Raw genomic sequence first — 23154 nt, forward strand, 5'->3', positions numbered from 1 at the left:
TAATTCTCCTCATGGGCCTTCAACTTTCGGCTGAGGTACATAACAGGTTGTTCCTCCCCCTTGATAATCTGAGACAGTACAGCTCCTAAGCCCACATTTGACGCATCTGTCTGAACCACAAAGTCCTGTGAAAAATCAGGCGAGTTTAAAACTGGCTGACTACATAAGGCCTGTTTTAAAGCTGTTTCTGCTTCGGAAGTTCATTTGGTCATGACAGACTCCTCCCCTTTGGTCAAATTGGTCAGGGGAGCAGCCTGTGAGGCAAAATGGGGGATAAAGTGGCGATAATAGCCCGCGATCCCCAAAAATGCACAAACCTGTTTCTTGTTGGTGGGACGGGGCCAATCCTGAATAGCCTCAACTTTGTTTATTTGGGGCTTGATTAGACCTCTTCCAATGGTATACCCCAGATACTTAGCCTCTTCTAGCCCAAGGGTACATTTATTTGGATTGGCTGTAAACCCGGCTTTCCAGATGGGATCCAAAACAGCCTGAACTTTTGGCAAGTGTGATTCCCAATCCTCACTGTGGATGACAACGTCATCGAGGTATGCAGCAGCATAGGCTTGATGAGGCCGAAGGGTCTTGTCCATGGTGCGTTGGAATGTGGCAGGAGCATTCTGTAACCCAAAAGGCATCCTCCGATATTGGAAAGATCCGTCTGGAGTTACAAATGCTGTTTTTTCGCTGGCCGACTCCGAGAGAGGAATTTGCCAATAACCCTTGGTCAGGTCTAACGTTGTCATGAATCGGGCATACCTAGGCGATCAATCAGTTCATCTATTTATTCAGGCGGCGAAAGTCATTACAAAACCGCCAACTTCCATCGGGTTTGGGCACTAAGACAATGGGACTGGACCAATCACTATTTGACTCTCCTATCACCCCTAGCTCAAGCATTTGTTTTACTTCCTGGCAAATTGCCTCTCGCCGGGCTTCTGGAATTCTATAAGGCTTCAACTTGACCTTATCCCCTGGTGTGGTGATAATGTCATGTTCAACTCCGGAGACCCAACCTGGCAGGTCTGAAAACTTCTCCTTTTTACGGAGCACAAATTCTTTAACCTCCTGTTGCTGAGTTTTGGATAGAGTCTCCGCTATCCCAACTTCAGGGACAGCCAGGTTAAATGGAGCAGAAAATTGGGTAGTCTTAGCGACCAATAACTCTCTATCCTTCCATGGTTTCAGAAAGTTCACGTGATAGAGCTGCTCAGGTTTTCGTCTTGCCGGTTGGCTAATTTTATAATTCACCACTCCCATTTTTTCCAACACTTCATATGGACCCTGCCATTTGGATAGGAATTTACTTTCGACCGTGGGGACCAGCACCAACACCCTATCACCAGGTGCAAAGGAACGGACCTGGGCCCCACGATTGTAAATCCTTTGTTAAGCCAATTGGGCTTGGGCTAAATGTTCCTTCACAATCGGCATCACTTGGGAAATTCTATCTTGCATTTGGGCCACATGTTCAATCACACTTCGATGAGGGGAACTCTCACTCTCCCATGTTTCCCTGGCAATGTCCAGTAGGCCCCGGGGGTGCCTCCCATACAGTAGCTCAAACAGAGAGAACCCTGTGAACGATTGGGGAACCTCTTTTATTGCAAACAGGGAGCAGATAATCCCAATTCTTTCCGTCTTTATCCACCACCTTCCTCAACATTTGTTTTAAGGTTTTATTAAAACTTTCCATTAACCCATCTGTTTGAGGGTGATATACTGATGTAAGTAATTGGGTCACTTTCAGGAGTTTACAAAGTTCTTTGGTCACCCTAGACATAAACGGGGTGCCCTGGTCAGTTAGGACTTCCTTAGGAAGACCCACACGGCTGAAAACATGAAACAACTCTTTGGCAATGGTTTTAGCAGAGGTGTTTCGGAGAGGAATCGCTTCTGGGTAACGGGTGGCATAGTCCATTATTACCAAGATGTGCTGGTGCCCTCTAGTGCAGTGGTCCCCAACCTTTTTGGCACCGGGGACCGGCTGCATGGAAGAAAATTTTCCAAGGCCCGGTTGGGGGGAGGTTGGGGATGGCTTGCAGGGGGTAAGCGATTTTTCGCGGGCAATTTGTCAGCGCATTATTTCTATTTATTACATTGTAGTAAAAAATAAAGTTAAACCCACCATAATGCAGAATCAGTGGGAGCTTTGAGTGTGTCACTTGCCATGCTGCCTGCCACCAGATGCGGATTGTCACTTGCCACGCTGCCTGCCACCAGATGTGGTAAGGCCCCAACAGATGAAGCTAGTGCCCCCACTAGGCCCTCCTCACACTCACCCTGTCACTGGTAGTGTTGTCATACTCTGGGCTCACCCATTAACAGTACTGTCATCTGCCCCTATTTATATCATAACCCCACATTACAGTCCTCAGTCCCCCCCACACATTACAGACCTCAGCCCCCCCCCACACACACACATTACAGTCCTCAGCCTTCCCCCCCCCACACATTACAGTCCTCAGCCTTCCCCCCCCCCACACACATTACAGTCCTCAGCCTTCCCCCCCCCCCCACACATTACAGTCCTCAGTTCCGTCCCCCCCCCCCCACACACATTACAGTCCTCAGTTCCGTCCCCGTCCCCCCACACATTACAGTCCTCAGTTCCGTCCCCCACACATTACAGTCCTGAGTTCCGTCCTCCACACATTACAGTCCTCAGTTCCGTCCCCCACACATTACAGTCCTCAGTTCCGTCCCCCACACATTACAGTCCTCAGTTCCGTCCCCCACACATTACAGTCCTCAGTTCCGTCCCCCACACATTACAGTCCTCGGTTCCGTCCCCCACACATTACAGTCCTCGGTTCAGCCCCCCACACATTACAGTCCTCGGTTCATTCCCCTACACATTACAGTCCTCAGTTCCGTCCCCCACACATTACAGTCCTCAGTTCCGTCCCCCACACATTACAGTCCTCAGTTCCGTCCCCCACACATTACAGTCCTCGGTTCAGCCCCCCACACATTACAGTCCTCGGTTCATTCCCCTACACATTACAGTCCTCGGTTCAGTCCCCCACACATTACAGTCCTCGGTTCCGTCCCCCACACATTACAGTCCTCGGTTCAGTCCCCCACACATTACAGTCCTTGGTTCAGTCCCCCACACATTACAGTCCTCGGTTCAGTCCCCCACACATTACAGTCCTCGGTTCAGTCCCCCACACTGCTCTAGTGGACTTTAGTAAGGGGCCAACCAAGTCCATGGCGATCCTCTCAAAAGAGACCTCGATAATGGGCAGGGGTACCAACGGACTGCGGAAATGTGGCATGGGTGCAGTAATCTGACACACTGGACAGGAAGAGCAGTACAATTCCACTTCCTTAGTGATCCCAGGCCAATAAAACCTCTGGGTGATCCTCTCCCGGGTTTTTTCTGCTCCCAAATGTCCCCCAAGACTGTCCCCTTGGGCCAGTTCCAAAACCATCTTGCAGTACGGTTTAGGCACTACCAGTTGCTCAATGGTGTCCTCTATCCTCTGTGACACTCGATATAACATGTCCCTTTCAATAATGAAGTAAGGGAGGGCAACCCTCTCGTCAGGGTTAACTAACTCCCCATCTATCTTCACTATATTCTCCCGGGCTCTTAGCAATGTGGGGTCCCTCAATTGCTCAGTGATGAAATTTTCTCTGTGCACCTCGAGGTCATCAAACCCTATCGGCTGCTGTTCCTCTTCTGAGGTAGCAGGCTCCTCCCTGGGGACTGGTGTTTCCCCTGCTAATACTGATAATGGAAACTCAGGAGAATCCTCACAGTTAGAGGTTTCTGGAGTGGATGGTTCAGGCTCAGAAGAACCACCTACTGGGGAATCTGGGCAGTCCCAGAGTTCCCAGAATTTTGGGAAATCCCTTCCCACAATGGCGTCATGTGGCAGTTTGGGAACTAAACCTACCTGGTGACACAAGTTACCGAGGGAGGTTTCAAAGGAAACCGTAGTCACCGGATATTCTCGAGTGTCCCCATGTACACAAACTACAGCCATTTTCCTAGGATGTAAGGTTTTTCCCACCACTAGATCACTTTTCACTAAGGTGACCAGGCTACCTGAATCCAACAATACCACAACATCTTTACCATCTAAGCACATTCTATATAAAGGTTTCTCATTTCCCTTTACTGCAGTGCATGTGGTTGCAAAAAGGGACTGTCGTCTCTCTGTCAGAAAGTCACACTGCATGGGTTCATCACCCGCTGGGCAAACCGGTGCTACATGTCCCTCTTCCCGGCAACGGTAACAAATCAACCTTCTGGTCCTCTCCTGTGGGATGGGTCTTCCAGGCCGCTCTCGCCAAACATTAGCAGTAGTCCCGATAATTCCTCTAGTTGCTCCTTGGGCCCTCTCTCCACCCCCATCCCTTGATGCAGTCTTACCTATAGGTGGGGAGGGTCTGGTCTTGGGGTGAAAAGTCTGTGCGTCTCTGGTGGAAGAGGACAAATTCTCTGTTGTTAGGTACCTTTCGGCCAGGTCTACAAGTTTGTCTGCGGTTTCTGGACCACCATGGTTCACCCATTTCTGCAGGGTGTTAGGAAGAGACCTAAGAAATTTGTCCATGACTACTCGCTCCAAAATTTTTGGTCCGGACAGAGTTTCTGGCTGCAGCCATTTCTTAGCCAAATGGATGAGGTCATACATCTGCGACCGAGGTGGCTTCCTCTGCTGATAACTCCAATTATGGACCCGCTGAGCACGGACATCCAGGGTTACACCGAAACGTGCCAATATTTCCTCTTTTAATCGATCATAGTTTTTTGCGTCTGCAAGCTCCAAATCAAAATATGCCTTTTGGGCTTCTCCAGATAATAGGGGGGCCACTAGTCCAGCCCACTGGTCTTTAGGCCAACTCTCTCTTTCCGCTGCTCTCTCAAATGTGGTCAGAAACATCTCAGGGTCCTCATCTGCAGTCATCTTTGGCAATAAGTGTCTTACCCGAAAAGTCGGTATGTTACTGGCCTGACTCCCAGCCTCGGTCTGCTGTCTCTGAAGCTGTTTCACGATGGCCTCCATTTGCTGCTGGTGTCTCTCTTCCAAGCCTGCAATGCTCTCTCGGTGAGCTGCAAGGTTCTCTTGGTGAACCTGTTGTTGAGCTGCCATGCTCTCTTGGTGACCCTGTTGTTGAGCTGCCATGCTCTCTTGGTAAACCTTTTGTTGAGCTGCCATTTGCTATAGCCAGCTGTTTCAGTATCTCCTCCATTTTGGGTTTACTTTAACTGCCCGCATTCTCCACCATGTGTAAGGGGTTAGCTCGGTAGCGGGGTGTGTGACCCCCTGGATGGGTTCACTACACACTGAATTTATACAGACAGGCAGTCGAAGACGGTTGAAAACAAAGATTTGGGTTTATTCTTCCATCTTGCTGGAAACAAGTGCAAGCATCCAAACAGCATAGACAAAATCAAACATAAAATAAACCCTGGCCACTTGAGGCGTCTACCTTCACCACACAGGGACCTATCTAGGGAGTCTGGCACAGCCTAGTGCTGGGCAGACACTGCTGGTCATACAGCAGAAAAACAATAGTCTCTTTTTGATTTTTATCACACAGAAAAATCAATCACCACCTCACCTCCTCAGAAGACTTTCAGCTACTGCTCTCCTTACTCACAAAGCCTCAGGATGCAGCAATTTGTGGTAATCCTCTGGATTGCCTTAATTGCCTCATTCTGAACAGCTGAAGTTTTCCAACGCCCTTAAACCTTTTCTGGCTACTTCTGCAGCCGACGCCTAATAACAATTGGTGTATTGTCTAAATAAGGCAGAAATGTATCTCCCGTCTGTGACAACACCCACAGATTTACCTGACTTCCTGTCACAATATATATATATATATATATATATATATATCAATCAATATCACACCAAATGATTATCTATATGGATAAATGGATAATTCTGATATATCCGATGAGTATGTGTTAATCTAAACATTGGTTAAATTCTCATACAGTTATCATTACGATTATGTGTCTTTTATAATGCTAATTAGCTTTTTAAAACACCTATACTTATAATCACAACTTTTATATTTATACCTTATACCAAATTTGTTAGGTCCGCAGATACTAAAATTATAATCATCTCTGTGACCTAAAATATCCGATCTAATTGGTACGACTTACAATCACATACATTTTTAAAATATTCCTGACTGCACAAAATTCACATCTTTCTAACATGTGTTGAGATGAAATTTGAACAGTCTCAATGGATGTTTAGAGATGGGTTATCTAAACAGTTCCTCGCTCGAACACAATGGTTTATGCATAGGCGTGCGCAAGGGGTGTGGCAGGTGTGCCCGTGCACACCCTTATCCTGGCAACCTGTCAATGGTGGGCAGGTGCTGGGTAAACCGCAATCCTTCCTTGCTGACCCTCAGAACCTGGACAGGAGAGGTGGCGGGGGTGGAATTTAGTGGAACCGATCTGTATTTTCCTCCTGCAGCAGCTGAAAGTAGGCTTCTTCTCATCTCCCTTTTGTCAACAGCTGCCACAGGAGGAAAATATAGGGGATGGGTACTACTTTCCCTGTTATTCTTCCTTCTGTTGCTCGGGCCCCACATGTGCTCCCTTGCTCCCCCTTCCCCCCCATTGTTTCAGGATGGAGAGCGGGGAAGAGGCCGGTAAATACAGTGGGCCAGATTCAAGAAGCACTTGCGCCCGCGCAACCATAGGTTGCGCGGCGCAAGTGCTTACTTGCTCCGGTGTAACGAGTGCTCCTGATTCAGGAACCTCGTTACACCGACTGCAGCCTAGGATCTGACAGACATAAGCCTCCTTATGCCTTCACATCCCAGGCTGCATTCTTGCGTTGGCCGCTAGGTGGCGCGGCCATTGTGATCTGTGTATAGTATGCAAATTGCATACTACCACCGATTCACAAAAGTTGCGCGGGCCCTGCGCACGCAAGGTACGGAGTTTCCGTACGGCGACTTTAGCATAAGGCTGCTCCTGCTAATAGCAGGGGCAACCAATGCTAAAGTATAGCTGCGCTTCCCGCTCGTGAAATTTAAATTTCACGTCGTTTACGTAAGTGAACCGTGAATGGCGCTGGACGCCATTCACGTTCACTTAGAAGCAAATGACGTCCTTGCGACGTCATTTGCCGCAATACACGTCGGGAAAGTTTCCCGACGGAGCATGCGCTGTTCGCTCGGCGCGGGAGCGCGCCTAATTTAAATGATTCCCGCCCCCGGCGGGATCATTTACATTAGGCAGCCTTACGCCCGGCTGTTTAGCATATCGCCCGCGCAATTTACGGAGCAACTGCTCCGTGAATCGCGGGCAAAACGCAATATTTGCGTGGGCGCAGAGAAAAATCTTTGCTCTTTGCCCACGCAAATATTGCTCCGATCTACCTGAATCTGGGCCACTATGTCAAATGCATATGTGTTGGAGCTTTGGGGTGCACACCCTAATGCAATAGGCTGCGCACACCTATGGGTTTATGTGAGGTGAGGGTAGTTTTTATGTGATAGTAGTCCAAAAACCTTTTGTCTTTATGGTGATATTGGTGGCTGTTATTTATCCACTAAAGCCAGGTACATATCTTTTTGTTTTGTAATGAGAGAGCTACCATTGTTCCAGAAGTTTCTGTCTCAATACATGATTGTAAAAGTCTTCAATAGTTGAAGTAACAAAACAACTTGGAAAAACATGAGATCATCTCATTTGCTTTAACCTCTTCCATACAGGGCAGTTATACCCACCTCCATACCGGGCCTATTCTGGCACTTCTCTCCTACATGTACAAATCATCATTTTTTTGCTAGAAAATTACGCAGAACCCCCAAACATTATATATGTTTTTTTAGCAGACACCATAGGGAATAAAACGACGGTCATTGAAACCTTTTATTCTGCACGGTATTTGCGCAATCATTTTTCAAACGCCTTTTTTTTGGAAAAAAATTGTTTCATGAATTAAAAAAATAACAAAACAGTAAAGTTAGCCCAATTTTTTTGTAAAATATGAAAGATTATGTTACACCGAGTAAATAGATACCTAACATGTCACGCTTTAAAATTGCGCACACTCATGGAATGGCGCCAAACTTCGGTACTTAAAAATCTCCATAGGCAACGCTTTGAAAATTTTTACAGGTTACCAGTTTAGATTTACAGAGGAGATCTAGTGCGAGAATTGTTGCTGGCACTCTAAGGCCCCATACACACGAGAGGATTTATCCGCAGATACGGTCCAGCGGACCGTTTCCACGGATAAATCCTCTCAAAGATTTCCGCTGATTACGATGGGATGGAGTGTACACACCATCGCATTGAAATCCGCGCGGAAATCCTCTGCCGATGACGTGTCGCGCCGTCGCCGCGATTATGACGCGGCGACGGGCGCGACGCTGTCATATAAGGAATTCCACGCATGCGTCAAATCATTACGACGCGTGCGGGGAATCCCTTTGGACGAATGGATCCGGTAAGTCTGTACAGACGAGCGGATCCATCCGTTGGAATGGATTCCAGCAGATGGATTTGTTGTGCAGCACAGCAAATATCCGATCTGCTGGAATCCATCCCAGAGGAGATTTCTCCGCGGAAACAGATCCGCTGGCGTGTACACACCATAGGATCTATCCGCAGAAACCCATTTGCTGGGATTTATCTGCGGATGGATTCTATCGTGTGTACGGGGCCTAACGCACGCGGCGATACCTCACATATGTGGTTTAAACGTCGTTTACATATGTCGGCGGAACTTGCGTGTGCGTTCGCTTTTGCGCGCAAGCTACTGGGGACAGGGGCGTTAAAAAAAAAATGTTATTTCTTTTTTTTTTTTTTTTACATATTTATTTCTTTTTTTACACTTTTTTTTTTTTTTTTTATTATCACTTTTATTCCTATTACAAGGAATGTAAACATCCCTTGTAATAGGAATGTGTGTGACAGGTACTCTTTATGGAGAGATGCGGGATCAATAAGACCCCACATCTCTCCTCCAGACCTGAAAGCATGAGATCGTGAAAAAAAATTCACAGATCTCATGTTTACCGTTGCTTAGCAGCCGCAATCGCGGCTTTGTTTACTTACGGGGACCCGGGCGTGACGTCATCACATCGCGCCCGGGTCCTCCGACGGTCATAGAGATGACTGGTGACCATCTGGTCACCAGTCATCTCTATGCTTCCTGCGAGCGCCGGACGATTCGTTCTCCGGGCCCCCGATGGCACGGGAGAGCCCGGAGAAGCACCGGATGGCGGCGGGAGGGGGGGGGATGTCCCCTCCCGCCGCCTGTAAGAACGATCTAGCGGTGGAACCGCCGCTATGATCGTTCTTACGTTGTGCAGAATCGCCGGCAGAAGAGAAGGATATCTGAATGATGCCTCTAGCTGCAGGCATCATTCAGATATCCCCCCCACAAAGCCCAGGACGTCATATGACGTCCACTCTGAACGGCAGAGGTTCTTTGTGGACGTCATTTTACTATGGGCCGGTAGGGAAGTGGTTAAAGGTCTCCAAAAGGACAACAGTCCAATGATTGGAAATTCATGGCTCGTCTGTTTTTGAGGCCTAAGCGAATCTCACATTTCTGCCAGTAAATATAAAATGTATTATTTCTTCATAAATCCACAACAGGCCGGATAAAAGCAAGCAAAGGGCCGCATCCGGCCCCCAGGCCACAGTTTGGAGACCACTGCTATAGAGCAGTCTTTCTCAACCTTTTTGCCCAGATAAAACCTTGAATTTTTTTTTTTTTTACCAAATTCATTGAAGGTCAGTAGGAAAAAAAGCCCCTCCCATTGGTGGCCACCCTTTTACACAGCAAAAAAGATCATTGGTGTCATGAAGTTGGCTCTGTCAGGTGGCGTTGGACTCGTAACTAGGCAGGCATCATCAATATAGGAGTTTAATCAGCCAAAGTTCTAGGAACCCTAGTTGAGAATGACTGCTATGAAATAATAATCATATTATATGTGTTGCCAAGAGGGCTGACACTATTTCTGGTGTATCCCTGTTTTATTACTACATCTCTTATCTTCTAACTAACAAGCACTTTATTTATTTTTATTGCAGTTGTAAAGACGGTGATGACAAAGCAGCATGTGCTCAATAATAAGACAATATCGGTGTACCCATATTACCCATCCATTGGACATTGCTTGTATGGAAAGGACGGCCCTCATATACAATTACCTAATTCGGTAGAAATCCCCATCAGTCCACATATACTGGCATTTATTTTGAAGGATGAACAGATAAAACGAAATGTTGAAAAATTATTGGCAGATGTTTCCTGTGATATCACATGGCCGAATGTAGACCAACCCACTCCTGTCATCAAACTGTCTTTGTCTAGGAACCTCTCCAGTCATCTCCGAACCTTGGCAAAGATCGTTCCAACATGGAGCGATAACGTCCACAGAAAATTTTATGCTTTTATTTCAAAGTATAAAGCCGCAGAGTGCGACCTGAAGCCACCAGTGTGGGAAGCCATCAAAGAAAAGATGTCTAGCCCCCAATATGATGGAGTCCTCATAAAACCCGACTTAGCTGTGGAGAAGGCTTTCATTGTGGGTATTTCAGAAGATGTTAAGAAGATTGAGCCAATATTCAGAAAACTGGTAGAGGAAACCACCAGACAGCTGAGCAGAGTGGAAGAAGAAGTGCCTCTTGAACCCGAAGCTTATAAATTAATGGAGGCTCATGGTCTGGAGAAAAGCATCCTGGAAGAGTCTCCACATGTGAAGATTAGTTATGATGGAACTTCTAAGGCCGTCAAACTCTGTGGGCCAAGAGATGAAGTGCTCACTGCCAAATGTGAAATTCTTAATAATAAGCAAGGCCTGAACTACAAATTCATTCAGCTCGACGCACACATCATCAAGTTTCTGAAGGCAGTGGATAATGGAGAATTGTCATGTAGCCTTCTTATGAAAAACAACATAAAAGCAGCTTTTCAGGTGAAGGATAATGAAGTCATGTTAACTGGTTACTCCGATAAAGAGCTGAGAAATGGTGAAGAAACCGTGAAGAAGGAATTGGCCTGTAAGAGGATTTCTGTTGAAGATAAAAGTGTCACTGAGAGTCCGGAGTGGAGAAATCTGAAGAGCTTCCTGAAGGAAATGTTTAACACTAATGGGGTGACAGTTTCTATAGAGGAGTTCCCGGTGAGGGACGGAGCTGAGGTGGTGATCACTGGTCTATCCTCACCTGCAGAAGAAACCTACCAGCAGATCCATGACTTTGTGGAGAAGAACACTTTGGTGGAGAAGGACATCAAGCTGAAGTCAATGGCCGTGTTGCAGTTTATGGAAGAAAAAAGGAAACCAGATTGGAATGGAATAATACAGAATGTGAAGGTTGCGAAGAAACAGAACTTCATCTCCTTGTCTGGCTCAAAGTTCTATGTAGAGGAGGCAGAAACCAGCATAGGAAAAATGATTTCCAAAATATATCCTCACACCCTATACATTAATAAACCTGGGGCCAAAAAATCCTTTATTGAAAATGAAGACATGTATGTTACTACAGTATGGAACAAACACAAATGTGTGATGCACTTACAGAAGGAGGTAGATGACAGGATTTCCCATCTAAATGAGCTCCATTGCCAAGTCAGCCTCCAGAATGGAGCCACAATGGTTATATATAAAGGGGACCTCTACAAACACAATGCTGATGTCATCATAATTGCCTCAAATGAGAATTTAAAGCCCACTGGGGGACCAGCACTGGCTTTGGTGAAAGCTGCAGGACCCGGTCTTCAGAAGGAATGTGATCACATTGTTAAGAAGAAAGGGGCGCTAAAGCCGGGAGAGTGTGTCATGACAGATGTGAGTAATTTACCGTGTAAGAAGGTAATTCATGCAGTTGCACCCAAACTGGATAAAAAAGGAAATTCAAAATGTGATCGTCTTCTACGGAAAGTGATAACCGAGAGCTTGGAGAAGGCTGCAGAGATTGGCCAAAGCTCGGTTGCACTATCTCTTGGTGATTTTGTTACTTCTGGAGCTTCTTTGGACCTGTTTGCCCAAAACATTGTAAAATCCATAAAATCTTACGCAGAAAACCAAGAAGGAGCCAACACCATCAAAAACATCCATCTTGTGGACAGTGATGAAGGCGTTCTAAAGACTATCACCGAATTCTTAAATGAAGAGTTTGAAGATAAACATGTCCAGGTTCCTTTCAAACATGGAATGAAAAAGAAGAAGACGACTCCAAAGAAAGAAAGGGTGAACAAACCCAACGATCAAATGGTGACCACCAAGGAAGGGTTGAACATCAATATAAAACAAGGAAATATTGAAGATGCAACGGTAAGTTCTATTCATTTCAGGTTTCCTCATCATTAAATATCCAAGGTAAAGAAATATTGACCTTTGTATCAAATAGATAGGTGGAACTGAGACTAAATCTTCATGGGGACTGCATTATGTCTGCTTTAGGGCCACACCTAATTAAAGCGGAGTTCTACCCAAAAGTGGAAGTTCCGCTTTAAGCACTCCTTATCCCCTTCTATGCCACATTTGACATGTTGTCTGGCCTTTAATGAATCAGTCTTCAGCACATTGTTCTAGATGGTCTGGCCTTTGATAGATCAGTCTTCAGCACATTGTTTTAAATGGTCTGGTCTTTGATGGATCAGTCTTCAGCACATTGTTCTAGATAGTCTGGCCTTCAATGGATCAGTCTTCAGCAAGACTGATCCATTAAAGGCCAGACCATCTAGATCAATGTGCTGAAGACCGATCCATCAAAGGCCACACCATCTAGAACAATGTTAGTCTCCATCCTTACCTACCATTACCTTTTGGCTCACCACCATCAATCGTGCTATACCGCTGTATAAGATGACATATGAGGCCAGAGGGTGTCCAAAAAAATTCTTGAAGGTCTGGGGCTCTTGGGTTGATTCCGAGAGCACCATACCTCCTGCTCCTTGAACTTTGACTGATACCTCTGCCCGTTGAATAGATCTAAGTGAGTAAATTAACGATTCTGTTGTTTTTCTCCCACCTTTCTCTGTGCGTTTTTATGGAAATGCTCAATGTGTACCAGCTACCAAAGTTTTGTAAAATGATGTACCGGGCGATGTTCGCCTAGGATGTGTGTTTGTTGTATTGTCTGTTTTGTATGTACAAAAATTTCAAAATAAAAATTTACCTTTAAAAAAAAAAATCTAGAACAATGTTCTGAAGACTGATCCATTAAAGGCCAGACCATCTAGAACAATGTGCTGAAGACTGATCCATCAAAGGCCAGACCATCTAGAACAATGTGCTGAAGACTGATCCATCAAAGGCCAGACCATCTAGAATCTAAAGATACTAAAGATAGGCGATTCTACCTGAATCTGGCCCCTAATGTCTGCCTGTTCAAATATGTTGAAAAAGTCAACATTTTCCACAGAGTTCACCTACTATTTTACATGACTGTTATTGGTGAACTTTTAGTCTGTAACTTCTCTAAATGCTGCTTTCTATCGGACTTGTCAGTGATGATCTGTCTTCTTTCCGTAGACCAACGTGGTGGTGAACAGTGTGGGGACAGAGCTAAATCTCCGTTCTGGAGCCGTGTCCAAGGCTCTGTTCGGGAAGGCCGGAGCCAACCTCCAGGATCTTCTGACTACAGAGAGACAAGGGAAGCAGGTTGAGGACGGCTCCATATTTGTTACCGATGGCTGTAACCTGTCCTGTGACATTGTTATCCACGCCGTGGTTCCAGAGTGGGATGGTGGAAAGGGTTCTTCTGAGAAGGTATGGAAATGGAAGAGAGATTGTTCCTCTCGGCTAAAAGAACATATAACAATCTTTTTACAGAAGTGGACTCCAAGGAAGCCCATTACCGTATATATGCAATGTAGGCCACTCCATATAGTACCAGTGAATGATGACACACTTACACACAACAACAACAACAAAAAGGAAAAATACAATTATTACTTAACTCAATAGCAGATAATGGGTTGCAGAAATGGCAGTCTCAGGTCCTTAGCAGGGCTGACCGGAAGTCATCTTGCTCTGCAGCCTGTTGAGCTGCAGTGGCCATAATGGCAACCTAAGGTCACAGTTTGATTAGTACAAACTAACCCTCTTCCTTCACCTTTTAGACTGATTGCTTTCTCATCCCTCAATCTGACATTTAGCAGATAAGAGAAATCCTATGCAAGATGGTGCTGCATTTCTTGTGTTGTCAGTCCCAACAAGGACACTTTACACCAGGGCTCAAAATTTCAAGTCCTGAGCTACTAGCCAGGCCTCAAGGGTTACTCGCCACCAGTTGCCCAGCCCAACCCCTACCATGTCCCACCCCCTAATCCCGCCCCTAGACACGCCCTCATAAATTATAATTATAAAAATAAATATTAACAACAACTTTATCTGTGCCCAAAAATGCAGCCTGCCCATGTCTACCAATGCAGCATGTGTCCCCAGTGCAGCCAAGTGTCCCCAGTGCAGATTTGTGTCCCCAGTGCAGCTATGTGTCCCCATTGCAGCCATGTGTCCCCATTGCAGCCTGTGTTCCCGGTGGAGCCATGTGTCCCCAGTGGAGCCATGTGTCCCCAGTGGAGCCATGTGTCCCTATTGCAGCCATGTGTCCCCATTGCAGCCATGTGTCCCCAGTGAAGCCATGTGTCCCCAGTGAAGCCATGTGTCCTCAATGCAGCCTACCTGTGCTGGGTAAGAGAGAGAGGATAGGAGGCGGAGCCTGGTTGTTCAAAGTGCGGGGAACATAACAGCTTTCAATTCAATAGCTGTGTTCCCCGCCACAAGCCGTCATATACAGCCCCTCCCCCCTTGTCTGGGAAACTTTGATAGACAGATCACCCATCCAATCCTGGGATGGGTGATCTGTCTATCAAAGTGGCAGGACAAGGGGGAGGGGCTGTATATGACGGCGGGGAACACAGCTATTAAATTGAAAGCCGTTATGTTACCCATGCTCTGAACAACGCGGCGGCGGTGACTCTCCTCTCTCTTCCCCTCTATTCACTCCTTGCTCGCCCCCCCTGCTCCCAGGCAGCCCACACTCGCCAGCCCTCAAAATGCACTCGCAAAATGCGAGCAGGCGAGTGTAAATTTTGAGAGCTGCTTTACACTATGACTTACATCTAAAGTAGGGTGACCAGACATCCCCCAGGTTTCCGTGGACAGTCCCCGGATTGAGGACACTGTCCCCGGACCAAGTCTGTCCCCGGACCAAGTCTGTCCCCGGATTGAGGACACTGTCCCCAGACCAAGTCTGTCCCCGGATTGGATTTGAACGGGAGCTGGGGCTATTTCAAAGACAGTCAGTGCCGAATAAAAAAAGAAAAAATCTGAATTACACCCCCCCCCCCGCTCTGCCATTCCTACTAGCTTAGGGGGGGGTGTATTTTTTCCATTATCTGTGCCCCTTTCTGATGATTGTGTGCTGGTCGGAGCGGAGGGAATATTTCTTCAGTTTTGGGTGCATGCCCATTCAGCTCCACTCGCATGTTCTTCTGCCTTGGCTCAAGTCCTGGCCAGCCACCTGCCTGTTTATTGCCTTGCCTTCCCTGGCGGCGTGATCTTCCTCCGCTCCCAACCCGGTAGTAGCCGGGGCCCGGAAAGTGAGACTTGACAGGCTGTGAGGCGGGCGGTGGCGACGGGCAGAGAGTGGCAGATCCAGTTGCAGATCAATTACGAGTAAAAAAAAAAATATGTCCCCGAATTTAATTTAAAAAATCTGGTCACCTTAATCTAAAGTGGCTTCATACTAGTCCATCATTGACAACCAAACCCAACTAACTGGGTAACTGACCCGGAAAACAAACATGCTCCAGGTGTTTAGAGAGTGTCATGTACAAACCTCCGACACATCGATTTACCTCTCCTAGTAGATAAATCGTTTTTACACGGGACCTGAACTCAAAAAAACATTGCTGTGTGATAGGGAACATCTAGAAAGGTTTATTGTGCCAAAGCAGTGCCATAAAATGTATATTTGTTTCTTGATTTCCACCTGAAAATTATCAGTTGGATACACCTGATGGCCCAGATTCACAAAGGACTTAGGACGGCGTAACTCCACGTACGCCGTCGTAAGTCCGAATGTGCGCTGTCGTATCTATGTGCCTGATTCTTAGAATCAGTTACCCATGAATTTTGCCTAGATACGAGTGGCGTATGTCTCTTACGCCGTCGTATCTTGGAGTGCATATTTACGCTGGACGCTAGGGCCAGCTGCTTTGTGGAAAGTGCAGGCCCCCCCCCATGCAGCTGGGGCCCCTGGGCATTGCCCAGGTGTGCCCTCTCATTAAGACAGCCCTGGCTTTGGGCCCCACAACAATGACAGGGCCCAGGGCAGCTGCCCCTTTTGCTCTGACTTAAAAACAGCCCTGAATACACAGTCCATCCATTCCTTTGTCCACATCCATCCATCATTTATACATCCATCTGCCCACCATCCGTCCAGCACCCATCCATCCATATCTGTAGAACTCTTCTGCACCATCACCCACCTGTATTACCGATCTTATCTGTTGGCAGATTCTGAGGAAAATTCTGATTGATTGTCTGAGCACCGCAGAGACCAAACAGTACGGATCCATCACCATCCCAGCAATCGGAACTGGAGTTCTAGAATTCCCCAGGAACATTGTGGCTGCCTCCATGTATGAGGAGATTCTGGAGTTCAGCAGCAAAAATCAACCCAAATATCTGAAAAAAGTGGATTTCATGCTTCACCCGAGTGACCCGGAAACTATAAAGGTGATGAAGAGTTTTCATGTGATTAGAAGAGTGACGTAACAAAATGTACGATTTTATGGTTCTCCAAAGTAATAGGAAAATATTCATCCTGTATTGTTGATTTCAGGCTTTCTCCTCTGAGCTGGAGAAAAAGATCGGCACTGGAGGACAGAAGAAAGATATAAAACCCCAATGTAAGTTATATCCGTGCTCTGTGCAGGAACATTATACACCCCATAGACTGCAGACATAGGCCCAGATTCACGAAGAGCAAGGCGCACATTACGCCGCCGTAGAGTAACCACCGTACGCTATGCCAACGCAGCGCAGAGAGGCAAGCATTGCATTCAGCAACCAGTGCTCCCAATGCTGTGCCAGCGTGGCGTGGGTTTCGAAGGCGTATGCTGGCGTAGGTGGAAGTGGGCGTGACCCCATGCAAATGAGGCGTGACCCCATGCAAATGATGGGCCGAGCGCCAGACAGATACGTATCATGAACTGCGCATGCACACACTCCCCCGCGCCTGCTCACAACCACGCCGGCACAACTGCCTAAGCTACGCCGGATCACTGCGTACGCCGTGAACATAACGTACGCCCAGCCAGTCCAAAGCACAATTCCCCCGGCTTGTGTTCCCTGGTGCAGCCCTTTGCATGTCTGCTGCTGGGTTGCACCTCCTTTATGGGGAATAACTTTACGCCGGACGTACAACTTACGCGCATCTAGCGTAGCATGCGCCGATCACGCGCAGGTTCGTGAATCGCCGTATTTCCCTCATTTGTATGTTTGAATGGCTAATCAATGGGAGCGGCACCATCCGCCCAGCCCATATGTGCGCCCACCCTACGCCAGCGTAAGCAAGCTACTTTGGCGGGATGTATATGCGCATATCTGTTCGTGGGTCTGGCGCACAGATACGACGGCGCACATTTGCACTTACGTCGGCGTAACTACGTCAGCGTAAGTGCTTTGTGAATCTGGGCCATTGTGCCTCGATGTAATGATGGAATGTGCAGAGCCGCCATTGGTGAGGAATGCCCCGGACTTATTTTTCTGAATGCAGATCACATTATTACATTTCAGCAGTAAGATTATTTAAAGGGGAGTCCCAGACTTTTTTATGTTTATTAAAAGTCAGCAGCTACAAAAAGTGTAGCTGCTGGCTTTTAATAAAGACGCACTCACCTGTGCTCCACGGTCCAGCGACGCGCCCGCCGGAGCTCCGCGCCTCTCCCCTCCTCTCCGGCCGACGTCCTCATTGTTAGTGTGGGCACCCGGCCGTGACAGCTTTCGGCTTCACGGCCGGGCACTCACTGCGCAATGCGCGAGCGGCGCTGCACTCCCTGAGTGGACAGGCGATCGCCTGGGACTTGTCACGTGGCCCAGGCAATCGCCTACAGGGAGGGGCCGCCAAAAGGCGATATGACGTATCGCCTTAGCAGTCCCTGGGCAGAAAGAGGAAGTTGGACAGGATGTCCCACTCCTCCTGAAGCCCCCACTCCCCCCCACCCCCCAAAAAAATGACATGCCAAATGTGGCATGTAAGGGGGCAAGGAGTGGATTAAGCGAAAGTTCCACTTTTGGGTGGAACTCCGCTTTAACCAGTTCAGATCCACGCTATGGCTGAAAGACGGGCACAGTGCGGACCTGAACTGCCGGGTGGACATCCCTGGATGTCCTGCTGTTTTCTTCCGTGTTGCGCACCACCGAGGGCGCGCATCGCGGAAAAGCTGTGTCACGCGGGTGCCGATGCGAGTGCCTGGCGGCCGCGATGTCCGCCGGGTACCTGCGATCGGCAGTCACAGAGCCAAGGAGGTGGAGCTCTGTGTGTAATGATGGGGTGTAAACACACAGATCCACATCCTGTCAGGGAGAGAGGAGACCGGTGCTGTGTCCCTTGTACATGAGGACACCGATTGGTCACCTCCCCCAGTCAGTCCCCTCCCCCACAGTAAAAATCATTCCCAGGGAACACATTTAACCCCTTCCCCCTAGTGTTAACCCCTTCCCTGCCAGTCACATTTATACAGTAATCAGTGCCTATTTATACCACTGTTCGCTGTATAAATGTGAATGGTCCCAAAATAGTGTCAAAAGTGTCCGCCGCAATATCGCAGTCCTGACAAAAATCGCAGATAAACGCCATTACTAGTAAAAAAAATAATAATAATAATTCATAAAACTATCCCCTATTTTGTAGGCGCTATAACTTTTGCAAACCAATCAATAAACGTGTAGAAAAATATGTAGAAGAATACGTATCGGCCTAAACTAAGAAAAAATATATAATAATAATTTTTTAAAAAAATGGGATATTTATTATAGCAAAAAGTAAAAAATATTGGCCTGGATTCAGAAACATCTGCCTATCTTTAGGCGGGCGTAGCGTATCTCATATACGCTACGCCGCCGTAACTTTGAGAGGCAAGTCCTGTATTCAGAAAGAACCTGCGCCTAAAGTTACGGCGGCGTATATTGGCCGGCGTAAGCCTGCGTAATTCAAAAAGGGGATTTTTAATACAGCTTACCCGTAAAATCCTTTTCTTGGAAGTACATCACGGGACACAGAGCGGCATATTCATTACTATGTGGGTTATATGGAGTACCTTCAGGTGATGGACACTGGCAATCTCAAACAGGAAATGCCCCTCCCTATATAACCCCCTCCCATAGGAGGAGTACCTCAGTTTTGTAGCAAGCAGTATGCCTCCCAAAATGGTCCCTATAAGAGGGGTGGGAGCTCTGTGTCCCGTGATGTACTTCCAAGAAAAGGATTTTACAGGTAAGCTGTATTAAAAATCCCTTTTTCTTTCTCGTACATCACGGGACACAGAGCGGCATATTCATTACTATGTGGGATGTCCCAAAGCAATGCTTTTAATGAGGGGAGGGAGACATCTTCCCAAGACAACAGGATTTAATTAGAGGTACACTCTAAAATAATAATAATAAATCCAACTTAGTCAAAAAAGAATAAATTTAAATGTAAATTTAAATCAAGGGTGCCCCCGATTCCGAGGGTCTTAAATCGCAGCCTGCAGCACTGCCTGCCCAAAGGCTGTATCAGTATTCCTTCTTACGTCCAACTGGTAGAACTTTGTAAACGTGTGGACTGAAGACCAGGTTGCCGCCTTGCATATTTGAGCCATAGAGATCTGATGGTGTGCTGCCCAGGAGGCGCCCATGGCCCTGGTAGAATGAGCCTTTATTGATAAAGGAGGAGGCAACCTCTTCAAGCCGTATGCCTGAGTAATTAACTGTCTAATCCACCTCGAGATGGTGGATCTTGCAGCCGCCTGCCCCTTCTTGGGCCCATCCGGCAAAATGAACAACACCTCTGTTTTCCGAATCTTCTCTGTAGCTTTAAGATAGGCCTTCATGGCCCTGACAATATCTAGGGTATGCAGCAACCCTTCTTTTCTAGACGTAGGTTTCGGAAAGAAGGATGGTAGAATCAAATCCTGGTTTAGGTGAAAACCGGATATAACCTTCGGCAGAAAAGAAGGATGAGGGCGGAGAACGACCTTGTCCTTATGAAAAATAAGATATGGTTCCTTACAAGATAAGGCAGCCAATTCTGACACTCTCCTGGCTGAAACTATAGCAACCAGAAATACCAATTTCCTTGTTAGTAAAACCAAAGGAATCTCAGCCAAAGGCTCAAAGGGTTGCTTCTGCAAAGCTGATAGAACAAGATTTAAGTCCCACGGACAAAGTGGCGACTTGATCGGAGGATTAATACGTAAGACCCCCTGAATGAAGGTCTTAACCAGCGAGTGGGTGGCCAACGGCCTCTGAAACCACACTGACAGAGCTGAAATCTGTCCCTTAATTGTGCTTAATGCCAGGCCTTTATCCACTCCCAGCTGGAGAAAACTTAACACTCTATCAATGGTATACTTGCGAGAAAGCCATTTCTTGGACTCACACCAGCCTACATAGGCCCTCCAAACCCTGTAATAAATTACTCTGGAGACCGGCTTTCTAGCCCTGATCAGGGTGGAGATAACCTGCTTAGACAGACCTCTACCCCTGAGAATCAGGGATTCAGCCGCCAGGCCGTCAAATTTAGACGCCGTAATGCAGGGTGGAGGATCGGGCCTTGAGAGAGTAGGTCTGGTCGTAGAGGAAGAGTCCAAGGGTCTTCTACTGCCATCCTCAAGACTAGTGAGTACCATGCCCTCCGGGGCCACGCTGGAGCAACCAGGATTACTGGCTTGTGCTCCATCCTGATCCTGCGCAGCAGGCGGGGTAGTAACTGGAGAGGGGGAAAAGCATAAAGGAGTTTGAACTGATGCCAAGGGCAAACTAACGCATCGGTTCCGCAGGCCATCGGGTCCCTTGTGCGGGACATGAACCTGTCTAGCTTCTTGTTGAATCTCGATGCCATGACATCCACAACTGGCACCCCCCATCTCTGGCAGATTGTCTGAAAAACCTGGGGATGTAGAGACCATTCCCCTGGCGACATAGTTTGGCGACTTACGAAGTCTGCCTGCAGGTTGTCCACTCCGGGAATGAATATTGCCGATATGCAGGGCACATGAGCCTCTGCCCATAGAAAAATCAAGCTCACTTCCTTCTGAGCGGCCTGACTCTTGGTTCCCCCTTGGTGGTTTATATATGCCACAGCCGTGGCATTGTCTGATTGTATTCTCACCGGGAATCCCTTCAATTTGGATGTCCATGCCAGGAGGGCTAGCCGAGCAGCTCTGAGCTCCAGGATATTGATGGGCAGCTGCTTCTCCGCCGCTGCCCACGTACCTTGGCGAGTATAACCATCCAAGACCGCTCCCCAGCCCTTTAGGCTGGCATCTGTGGTCACTATCTTCCAGGCTATGGGGCTGAAGGATTTCCCTTTCAGCAGATTCTGAGGGTTTAACCACCAGCACAGACTTTGCCGGGCTCTTGATGATAGAGCTAAAGGAAACTCCAAGGCCTGTGCTTTCCCGCTCCAAGCCGCCAGAATGGCTGCCTGTAGGATGCGAGTATGGCTCTGTGCGTAAGGTACCGCCTCGAACGTAGCCACCAGCTTGCCTAGTAAACGCATACATAGGCGAATAGTTGGTTCTTTTTTGCTTAGAACCAGCTGAATCAACTCCTTGATAGCTTTGACCTTTACTAGGGGTAAAAATACCCTTTGCTGAGCTGTATCTAACCTCATGCCGAGATATTCCAACTGTTTTGTTGGTTGGAATGCTAATTTTTCTCGGTTTAAGACCCAGCCGAACCTCTCGAGGTATTGACCCGTGAGGGCAACCGCTTGCTCCAGGCAAGCCGGTGAGTGATCTATGATCAAGAGATCGTCCAAGTATGCTAGGACCGTGACCCCTTGGATTCTTAGATTGGCTAAAATTGGAGCTAGAACCTTCGTAAACACCCGGGGGGCCGTAGCCAGCCCGAAAGGAAGTGCCACAAACTGGAAGTGACGCTGAGCCACCGAGAAGCGTAAAAATCTTTGATGTGGCTGAAAGATCGGTATATGAAGGTAAGCGTCCTTTAGGTCTATGGAAGCCAGAAAGTCGTCCTTCTGGAGCGCGGCGGCTGCTGACCGAACCGATTCCATCCGGAATGACTGAACCTTTAGGTAAACGTTTAAACCTTTTAGGTCCAAAATTGGTCTGACATCGCCGTTGGGCTTTGGTACGACAAATAGGTTGGAGTAGAAGCCTAGTCCTTGCTCTTGGACTGGTACCTCTACAATCACGCCCTGGCAGAGCAGACGATCCAATGCAGTTAGGAACGAGGCCTTTTTTGCTGGATCGTTCGGTACCCTTGACTCCTGAAAATGAGGCGGCGGAAACTTTAGAAGCTCTAACTTGTAGCCTATGGCCACAGATGACCGGACCCATCTGTCGGGGATGTTGGCTTCCCAAACCTCCGAAAAGAGACGAAGCCTTCCCCCCACTCGAGTGAGTGGGGGCGCCCCTTCATAAGGCAGACTTAGGGGCTGGCTTTGTTGGTTTGCGATACCATGGCCTCTTGCCCCCAGGGGCCTGTCCCTGTGACTTATTGTTAAGGTTGGATCGCGCAGGAGGCCGTCGATACTGCCTGGAATTTGAGGGCCCCGGGACAGGGGAAATCGGCCTTTTAAAGGCAGGGCCCCGGAACTTCTTTTTGACTGGTAGGAGGGTACTTTTACCACTCGATATAGTCTGAATGTATTTATCTAGATCTTCTCCGAAGAGTCTTCCCCCATGGAAGGGAAACCCTGCCAGAAGTTTCTTACATGGGGCCTTGGCCGCCCAGTTCTTTAACCATAAGAGCCTTCTCATATGCACTACTAATAGTGATAAACGAGACGCCTGCTGGATGGAGTCCTTTATAGCATCCACCGCAAAGCATAAAGCTCTGGGAATATCAGATAGCTCCTCTGCCTGTTGGGCAGGGATGTCTTTCAGCATCTGTTTAGTCTGGACCTTCAAAGCCTGACAAACTCCGATAGCAGCTACTGCCGGCTGTACCACTGCTCCTGCC

General features: G+C 47.6%; 1 protein-coding gene across 1 annotated transcript in view; it reads left to right on the plus strand.

Moving 5' to 3' along the window:
• LOC120944290 (protein mono-ADP-ribosyltransferase PARP14-like) overlaps window positions 1–23154 on the plus strand; it is a 77041-nt gene that overhangs the window by 19883 nt on the left and 34004 nt on the right. The window contains exons 6-9 of the mRNA XM_040358315.1: window positions 10037–12282; window positions 13486–13722; window positions 16477–16698; window positions 16805–16871. Coding sequence (XP_040214249.1) covers window positions 10037–12282; window positions 13486–13722; window positions 16477–16698; window positions 16805–16871 — 2772 coding nt within the window. The remainder of the gene's footprint in view (window positions 1–10036; window positions 12283–13485; window positions 13723–16476; window positions 16699–16804; window positions 16872–23154) is intronic.

The sequence above is a fragment of the Rana temporaria genome, chromosome 6 (assembly GCF_905171775.1).
Source record: "Rana temporaria chromosome 6, aRanTem1.1, whole genome shotgun sequence".
In the NCBI taxonomy this organism is placed as follows: Eukaryota; Metazoa; Chordata; class Amphibia; order Anura; family Ranidae; genus Rana; species Rana temporaria.